The sequence below is a fragment of the Boleophthalmus pectinirostris genome, unplaced genomic scaffold (assembly GCF_026225935.1).
Source record: "Boleophthalmus pectinirostris isolate CB_2022bp ecotype Guang Dong unplaced genomic scaffold, ASM2622593v1 HiC_scaffold_23, whole genome shotgun sequence".
NCBI classification, from domain to species: Eukaryota; Metazoa; Chordata; class Actinopteri; order Gobiiformes; family Gobiidae; genus Boleophthalmus; species Boleophthalmus pectinirostris.
Genome location: NW_026571207.1, coordinates 21,006,132 through 21,016,202, shown reverse-complemented (window position 1 = coordinate 21,016,202; position 10,071 = coordinate 21,006,132). Strand labels below are relative to the sequence as shown.

Here is a 10,071-nt window from a genome sequence, read left to right as displayed (position 1 = left end):
TTCAATTATACTGGTGCAAGGCCTGTAATTTCTCTGTAAAGATGGTTCATCATCTTTCAGTATGGATTTTCTATGGTTGGTTAGTGTAATTGGATTGAGAAGCACTGATGTCTCTGTCGGAAATGCCAAGCAGGCTGATGATGGCGATAGATTGTGCAATAACAAGCTGTGTATTTCAGTATTGCTTATTAAATATAGGTTGTTTGTGTGAAGAAGGAATAAAAATGTATCAGTTATGACGGAGAAGCAAAAGCATGTCCACATTTTTGCGTGGGCAGGTATAAATAACATGAGATTTTATGAAAAGAGCATTTCACTGCACCTGCTTTCTAATTGTTCCCGTGCTGACACTTTGGATTGGTGTGATCTCTCCTCTTAAAGCACTAACTTCAGATGGAGGGGGTGTGATGTAAGGGTGGTAAGAGAAGACGAATGAAAAGAAAAAGGGGGAGTGAGAGAGCGCTTATGGCAAGGAGTATCATAGACTGAGCAGCGCTGATTTAGCTGTTATAATCCTTCACTGGTTTCCATCTGTAATGCCAGTTGGTGGAGCTCATATCGAATCTAATTAAAAAGGTACCACCACCAGCCTGGCCCGGTCTATCACAATTGTCCATCTTTCATTAGATAAGGAAAAGTCGGTTACAGTGTGAAATTATGTTTTTCCAACAATAGAGCCGTTTTCATCAAGAGGAAAGTTTGTTGGGTTATTGATGGACGAGTAAAATTCAGTTAGTTAAACATCTTAGTATCATTAATCCAAGCACAGAGCAGGGCTGGTCTGTAGCCAACAAGTGGAGAAGTTGGCAGTAGGAAGTGTCTCTACCAAATAATAGATGCCAAATCAATGAGGATAATCTTCTATTTGCTATAACAACATGTGGGGGAGAAACTCCATCAGCTAAAATTTAATATTAATTTTGCGTTCTACTTCTTTGCAGGGATTATCAAAACATCAGTTAAAGTTTGTTTATACAGCACTTGATTGCAATTTCACAAGGAAAGTACTTTCCATATGCGCTCTATACACAATTAAACCATCTTCTTTGAGTGCTTGAAAGGGGAGGCCATTTCTTTCATATTTATTCATAAAGCAATTACAATGTACCGATTCACTTTTAAACATAAACATATCCACGAATGGAAAAAAGCAGCCTGTACTACAGGGAGGACTTGCAGACCATTTTGACACAGATGGTAAGTTATGACATGTCTCAAGACCTTCATTGCTTTAGGAATAACCATTCCGCTTTAGGGTTGTAAAGGGTTTTAAATGTTACATTACATCGTTACTGAACAGTTTGGGCAAGAGCTTTGCTTGAAAATAAAATTTTTAAGTGACAACAGTAGGATTATGATAATTATTTGCTTTTTTATTCTTGTATTGTCATAAAGGTTCCTATGCTAACTTTCCAAAGATTTCTGTTGTCAAAATTCTTGAGATTTTAAATTTTTTTATTAAAATACGTCACAGTTCTTCTTCTTTGGTTTTATAGCTTAAGGAAATTAAGAATAATTTCCTGCACCATAACAATAAATAAGGAATGAGAAACTGGACTGGACTGCCTTTTAACCAGTCAGTATATCTATGTCATATGCATAATATAATATAGAACTAGATAAAACCTCTACCATAGACCTTTACTCAGGTCCCATTTTACTGTGAAGCTGGGGAGTTCATGAAAAAACAATTTCATTTGGCTTAAATCACCATTCCTTTATCATTATAAAGTGAAGGCAGTTGATCAGTGCCATGCTGTTTGTTGTGATCCACAGGTTACAGGTGTAGAGTGCTGATGGGCCATAGGTGAGACTGTGGCTATAGAACTCACTAAATGGAGATGGATGAGAGGGGTGGAGAAGGTGAGGGGTCTGGCTGGAGCTGGAGTGTACTAGCAGTGAGGTGGCAGCTGTTGTTTAGAAATGAAGCTATAAAGGATGTGTTATTCCTGTGTTATTCCGGTGATAGCTCAATTATTTGCCAATGTGAACAGCTCTTCCCTGTAGTTCCAATTGCAGTGTGAGAAAAGCTTTGGAATTGTGGGGAATTGTGCTTTTACTCTTAATTCACTTGTTGCTTTTGCCACCCAAAAGAGAATGCTCAACACGCTGGATTATAATTTTAAATAAATGGGAAAATAAATTGTGTTTTTACAATTTGTCCTTGTACATTTAAAATAAAAAAAGAAACCTCTGCAAATAAATGTGACAAGCTAATCTTTGCCTAACTGCCTAATGTCCTGAGTTATTAAAAATAACACAACAGCCATTTTAGACAAATTGCTTACATGGTGTCTTTACAAAATAAAGTTACCAAAAATATAAACTGTGTGAATAACGTGGGGTGATTGTGGCTCACTATTTTAAGATAGTCATCTTACTGTCATCTTACTGATTATAGACGGCTGTTTACTGATTATAAACAGTAACAGTCAACGTCAGCCTGAAGCAAGTACATTGTATTTAAACAGTTTCTGATCCCAACGTAGCTGTATTGTGACTTTTCGTTTCAGGTCGTGTCTTCAGCGGAAAATGGATTTCTCTTTGTGTTGTTAAATATACAGCACTGAGCGTGACCCGGGGACAGAGCTGCGGACTGTCATCCTCATGAGGTATGACACCCAAAAAGCCCCAACACAACAACCAACATGACAAAAAAGCTCAGATACAATATTTTAGATATAAAAAGTAGCTGAGGACATCTGCGGGGCATCGCTAAAGCACAGGGCTGGAATCATAGCTTTTGTGGTTTTGGCTTTGGGCGACTCTTGTTTTCCCTCACACTCACTCATTCTAGCACACACTGGCCTACAATAAAGTATCCACGATCAAAAACACCAGAGAATTCTGTTTGACAGCAAAATTTTGCTTCCCTTTGACAACCATTGTTGGGCTATGCACTTGTCAAGGGTGAGTGGCATCCCTGCCAAGAATAAAGGGGAGTTATTAAAGGGGAAGAGCAGGGAGGTGTAGGAGAAAAGAAGCTGGGCGCAGCACAAGCCTGGCATCCCAAGGTCAGAGCAGTGCCCTCTGGCAGAGGCTCTGTGAGGAATGGCAATGTCAGTCAGGAACCCTCTCACCTCCATGAACCTGTCAATTCACTGGCAATAATTAATCTCTCCCTGGTTAAATATAAAGATTGTAAATCACAGTGTGATCCGGCGCCATTAGGGGGCCTTCATCTGTCAGCTGCAGACCTTGGCTAATGGCCCTGTGTAAGCAGTGCACTGGCTGAGGCAGCACACACTGGGCTGCTCATCGTTTGTTTCTGGAGTCCTCTCCAGCAAAATCAAGGCTCATGAAACCACAGGCACCAGATGCCGTTAAACCATCAAAAATGTAGAAAACACAGATATGATATGGGGCTTTTTGAACTTAAACATTTCTTAATTCTGTTTTTGAAAACCCCCCCAAAAAAACAGCAATTGCTACATTGTTTAGGAGTGATCTAAGTGCTAAAATCATATACTAAGCACCATTTAGTCCGAATGTCACTAAGTTTTCCAAATGGCTTGTATAGCTCATATAGTATAGCCTCACCTTGTGATTGAATGTGGTAATAAAACAGAGCATTTCAGGCTGTTGCCCAGGCTGTTTCTGGTCAATGTAGATGGATAATGAGGAAAATGAAATACAGTAACAAAGTGTGTCCTTCACATGTACCAAAGTAACAGTGTGCATCTTCATCTGCCTCTGAAGGTGTCCTGGTGGAGTTTTAATTAGTTGAGCATATATTTATAATTATGTTATTATTTCATCACTATATTGTTTCTTATTTCTAACTCTTTTAAAGCATCAGTGTCCCTTGGCCCTGGAGTTTCATTGGCTCTAATAAAAGTGTTTTGTTTGTGAGTTGTAGGGGGTAAATGCAGTGATAGTTTTTGAACGAGCTGTTAGTACTCTTCTCTGTTGTGCTTGTTAAAAGCTTTGTTGGAAGTTTGACACCGGGGCTGCACTCAGCACCGTCTGCGGCATCCTTAAGTCATGAGGCTGTTTCATGCTGAGCCCCGTGGGTGAGGTGGGGATGACAGGACAGCAGTAAAGCCAGACACACCACAAATGAAGGAGCACACACACGCACACACACAAATGCACACGTAGAGTCACCTTTAAAGCGTATAAGCGCTCCCCGATGCCACTGCTGCCATAGCGCATGACTAATGCACCCTGCAAGTCACTGTTCCTCCTCAGCCAGTCCCCAAGAGCTGAATTAATTGGCTGTCATCATGCTAGCTAGCCTCACTCTCTCACACACACAAGCATGGAATGATCAAGTTATAAATACACTCAGTCAACGTGGCATTTAAGTGACAGGATGGTCTCATGAATGGCCTCCTTTACTGACATTTGCAACTGGCGTATTTTGAAAAGTCTTAGCTCTTCTTCCCTGAATGTGTATAAGTATGGGACTGTTAGCATAAAGGGGTCACAACACTGTAAACAGGCAGAAACTGTTAATCTAGCCAGAAGTTAGATGAGGGAAGAGATCTGTGTGTTAAGTGTGGAGGAATCTGGGGGCGATTAGCTTTGCTCTACATAAATATTGCAAACCAAAAGCATGCAAAGCCCTTCTGACTCATTATCATATATTTTAAACAAGATTTTGAAACAGAGCTATGCAGATGTCCTCTTTATATCCCTGTTTACATACACAAGAAAATGAAAGACGTTTAGGTGACGTTTTTGAACCGAGTATTTTCTCCTTTTTCCGTTTGAGAAACATTGTGTCAATGTCACTCAAATTGCATGTTTTTGTAGCTGTTGAGCTAAAGGTAAAAATGAGTCGGAGAGGTGTAAATGTATCAATTTCAAGGAAGCCTCTGTCAGTTCCCTGTCTTTATGTAATCTGTAATAAAAAAAAAAAAGAAAAGTCACAAGGCATTTTCTTCAGAATATGATTTATCCAACATAAAAAAGACTGTTTGGGCGTGTGCCAAGAAACTCCAAAATTAATTTAAAGGAACATCTTAAGAGATAAGATAAGATAAAAAGGTGATATCAGGTAAATAATAAGCCACTTTTTATGTGTATAAGTTCTGTATGTGCAACAATTTTAACAAGTTTTCATCTAGTTTAGTTTATTTATATAATGTTACAGGCACATATACATTAACATGAACAAAAGAGAGGTGAATTGCAGCATTGTACCAGGTTGTAGCATTAGTGTTAATTTCCACCTGTAGTCCGTGGGCTGGCTAATGTCAGATCTACAGTTCATAAAATCAAACACTGAAGGAAAATGGTATTGCAATGACCAGACCATTCAAAAGATCTGTAACATCATTCACATCTAGTCTTCTCAGCTAGGGATCCAGCTAGTGAACTAGTGAACAGTTTTGTATAAATAAAAGTTCAAGCAATATGCCAAAATCAGCCTGTAAATAGGCTTATTACATCCAAATAAAGACCCAACCAGGATATTGACTGAGCCAGTATCATGCAACCAATACCAGATCTAGTAAATTTTTCAATATCTCTACTCTCAGCAGTATAAAATCATCTCCCACCTCCATCAATTCATTTACTCTTTTCCAAAACATTTTGCCCTTGATGTATAACGAGAGGGAATTTGTCAAAAGAAACCTTCACTGGTTTAATATTGTAGCCTCTGTTTTGACAGTGATAAGAATATGTTGTGACGCGTGCCTTGCTTCAGACAGTGAGGCCTTTACCTTTTAATGACCTCCGGTGCGGCGTGTTAGCATGTGTGGCGGTGAGCGTACACGTAAAGCGCCTTTGTCCTCCGAGCTTTTCTTACCGTACGGGTCCAGATGTTGTCTCTTTCTCATTTGGGACGAGTGGGGGCAGTCAGGTGTGAGTGAGACCCCCACAGTTGGGATGGGAACGGGAGAAGGGGCTTTGCCATGTGTTGTCAGGCGCATATGGGGCTTTGGGTGTTCTACAGCAGACGACAATTATCAGCAAAGTAGTGACAAGGCTTTGTTTCACTGTGTTGCTCTGTTGCTACTGTAATACCGAGAGGCTTAAACTTGATATTTTTCAGAGACATTTTTTAATTGGTTGTGAATTCTAAGTTTAACCTATAAAATCATGTTTAGGTGAATATATTTTTAGAAATCAATTGAACACATTATTTTTCAGGAAAATGACTTACAAAAGTTAGGATACAGTCAAATAAGGTCTGATGCATTCTGTGAGGTTATTAATTTTAATATAGGGTATCATGCTTTCTACCATGTTATAACTTTCGTCCCTCATCAAAAACACGCCTAAAGAGATTTTAGATGTCATCCATGCATGTTTGGGTATTTAAGCAGTCTCGCACAGGCCTTGTTCAAACCCTTCTTATAGTTATCTGTAAGAATACATCAGTAAATCGATAATTGTTTGTTAATAGTTGTTTCCAATATTAAGCTTTTTCTTTAGTAAACAAGTCATTACAATACTATACTACTATGTTACTGTCAACACCAAATAACTAAACTTTAGTCAAAATGAGCCTCAGCCAAACCCCCCATGCTTCAGACTTCATGAATTCAGACTCTGCTCTTGTTCTTTTACTAAATGTGTCTTTTGCTGCTTTGTGACCTAGTGAAGGATTCAAGGTGCGGACGAAAGTGATGTAGCACATTGTCTTCAAATTGTGAAAGCAAAGAAATATTATCACATTAACACTTGAGTTCATTTTCCATGAATAATCTCTTTCTGTTTCATTCTCATGCACATATTTCATCAGGTGCAAAAATACAATATTACACCAGTGATGCTGCTGACTGCAAAAAGAGGATTTAGATGAAATGGATGATTTAGTGTCCTAGGAGACAGTTGAGTACAATCACACATCTTGACAAGCAGCTTACTCTATTCTGTTATTGTCAGCCTCACCAATCAATGCCAATGTCCAAAGCGTCTGCTGAGTGTCCTTTAGTACATTGTTTGTTCCTCTGCCATATGGGCTGTTACAAACTGGTGAAATGTGCAAATCCTCAGAGTTGTTTCTCACACAGCATTAGAATATTTGACAAACAGATTTCCAGAGATTAAACCCAAGAAAACATGCCACGGGTGGGTGATAATGGCACCTTCCTATTGGCAGGGCTTTCACACAGATCAAAACTTAATGGGCTTTATAATTAACAGCGATGAGTCGTCTTTTCCTCCGTTTAGCCTTTGTTGGTGGAAAAACAAAACCGACGGATGACATTTCAGAGATGATGGCTGATTGATCTTCCTCATCCCACTGTGAGCAAGAGACGCTAAAGGCTAACTAGCTCTGCCTTTGAACCTGCGGACATTAGCGCTGCCATTCAGAGACCACGCTGATAAGAAGCGTTTAATAAAGACATCTTTACAGACACATACCTGCTGTTCTACCAAATGTAGAGGCCAGAAAAAATGAAATAAGCACTATCTAAATGAGCTTCCGAGACTCTTTTCCGAAGCCATTTAGTATTGCAGTTACATATCAAGGCGCTGCTAAAATTAAAAAGAGGCATTAGGGGAGCAGATGCTGACAGATCCTGACTTGCTTTCTAATTGATATCATTTACATTGGATGCTCTGTAGGATAGGAATCATGCACCCCAGTGCTCACGAGCTTTGTTTAGAGTGTTTACTTTACTGTGATTCTCCTCTAGGGCAGAAAGCAGAATTTCACAGCTGTTTTCACATACATGCACCCTTGTGACTATACTGATCTCTCTGTGTAACTCTATGGATTAAGCTTTTACCACTCTCCAACAAGAGAGAGGCAGGTTTATGATGTCTACCGGGCTTTGTCTTGCCTGTTGCCAAGGTAAAAAAGTGTGTTTTATTCAAACCTACTTTGTAACAGTCCAACAAATTATTCACTTTTTATTCAAGACTTAGACTTAGACTTAGATAAACTTTATTGATTCACAAGGGAAATTATTTGGACACAATAGCTTACACATCACAATTCAGAAGTTTTATTTTGTAAATATTATCAAAAAAGAATCCGATTTCAAGTATTGCCAAAAATGTCAACAATTTATCCTCAAGATTGTAGGTTGAACAATTTTGATACTGCATTTATGCCAAGCACAAAAACAAGTTACAGCAATAAGTAAGTAAAGCGGATGTGTGTGCTATTGCTTGCGGGATGCATTACCTAAACAATATTAGAGCAAACAGGCTACACTTCATTTTGAATGTTTGGTTTTTAGTATTCAGAAATGACTCCTTTATGACTGACATAAACAGAAATTTATTTCTGTCGTTGCTGCTAGTTATAGAAGCAGACAGGCTTTCATTTGCTTTCTTGTGCTCACCCGAAATCCTCATTCTCCTACAACGTGAACACCATGAGCCAGTAGCCTTTTGAACAGTTGCACACCGTCTTGTTATTTACCCTCGCAGTGTAATATAATACTAAGCAACTGAATTATAATGAGTTTTTGAATCATGCTTGCTGACCAAAAGTAGGAGGTAGCAAGAGCAATTTCCATTTTCATTTCAGATATTCAAACGGTTCCTCTGCTCTTCCACGTGGCAGGTCTTTTCGGGTGCATCTTAGATATTGTGTTTGTGTAATTAGACTTAACACATGAGTGGATGTGCTTTAATTAAACTAAACTCACAAAAGTGAGCATAACTTCTTTTAAAAATAAATGCTGGACCTGAAATAAACCAGAATATACTGTAGATATTGATTTGTGTGGAGGTGTTGCAGACATCTCTCCTGGCTATCCATCTGAGGCGCCTCTTGACCTGAACAATGGCAGGGTGAGAACCTCGACTGCAGCCAGCACAGAGCAGCCAGTAATGAGCAGCAAGTGCTTCCTTTTGTCCCTTAAAGAAAAATTTTGTTTTCTTTCCAGCATACTTCAGTTTCCAGCTTGTGGCTTTTAGATGTGGCTCTTAAGAAAATTGCGTTTATATGAAAATAGCCATGGCATTCTTTTGTTCCCGTCCCAATAAAAGATGTAGGAGCTGCGTCTCTGGGAGTGAATTTTAAATGAGGCTTGGCATTGCCCTGCGCTGTCAGATCCCACAATGACCCGGACTACTCTTGCTTCCTGCCTCCCCTGTTCCTGTCTCAGATCTACCTCTCTCACTCTCTCTGTACCTCTTTCCCACTCTCCCTCTCTCGCTTTCTCCTTAAGATGAGCCCCCAGCGTTCCCCATGTTGACAGGGGCTTTCGCACTCCAATGCAACCGGAGGGAGGCTGATGTGTCCTGGGCCACGCACAAACCGCACGCAGACCTTCAAGACTCTGTTCTCATCAGTATCCGCAGGAGTCCTTGATGTGGAAAGACAATAAAAACAAGGGAGGCTCGGTGGCGTTAGTAGTGTTATTACTCGTGCATTTTTTCCTCGCTAAGCTTAACCTCAATGTAAAGGCTGTCTGGCTGCTGATTGCGACTGTCACTCTCGATTGCAGCAGATCAGAGCTGGATGACACCGGTGAGACCAAACCTTAAGGAGGTGAACCACTGAAAGCCTGAAGCAGTACAGGCCCTCATGCTGAATAAATCATTGTATGTACAAGTTTGACTGAGATAGGAAATTGTATTTGTGAAGTTTATCGGGGTAAGGGTTTGAATGAGCACATCTGAGCTCGCAATGTGAAAAGGGGAGATATGGAGAAGGCATGTGACAGAACTAGAGGTGAAAATGGAGGGAACCAGGCTGCTGTGAGGAAATATTTAGGCCACACTGTTTTTTTTTTTTTTTTAATCACTCGCGCAATATGTGGCATGTCTAGTCCAGCTGCTCCCGTTCTCCTGGGTGAATCCACTGCAGTGACATTATGTAGTAATTTCACAACTGAGACTTTATAATGTTAGTGACGCAAATATGTGATCACTAAGAAACCGCAAAGTTGTTTCGTGTTTAATTTCTAAGATTCTGATTCAGCCCACAACAAAAACTTAACCTTTGGCAGGTAATCATATGTTATTATAAACATCCATTGCAGTCTATTGTTGAAGCTCACAGTGAGACATAAAGCCATTCAAGTAGTAATACCAAAGATTACCCGACATATGATGGCATACTGTGCTCAATCAGAAAAGGTTCAGGAATAAATTATTTCAGGCTTATGTACGTTGGTTGATTTTTATGGAAATTGTGGTATTGGGTTGTTG

General features: G+C 39.7%; 1 protein-coding gene across 1 annotated transcript in view; it reads left to right on the top strand.

The window, feature by feature from the left end:
- The window catches only part of flt4 (fms related receptor tyrosine kinase 4), a 26,284-nt gene extending 17,055 nt beyond the window's left edge, over positions 1-9,229 (top strand). The window contains exon 14 of the mRNA XM_055159029.1: positions 9,087-9,229. Coding sequence (XP_055015004.1) covers positions 9,087-9,229 — 143 coding nt within the window. The remainder of the gene's footprint in view (positions 1-9,086) is intronic.
- Positions 9,230-10,071: the final 842 nt, after the last annotated feature.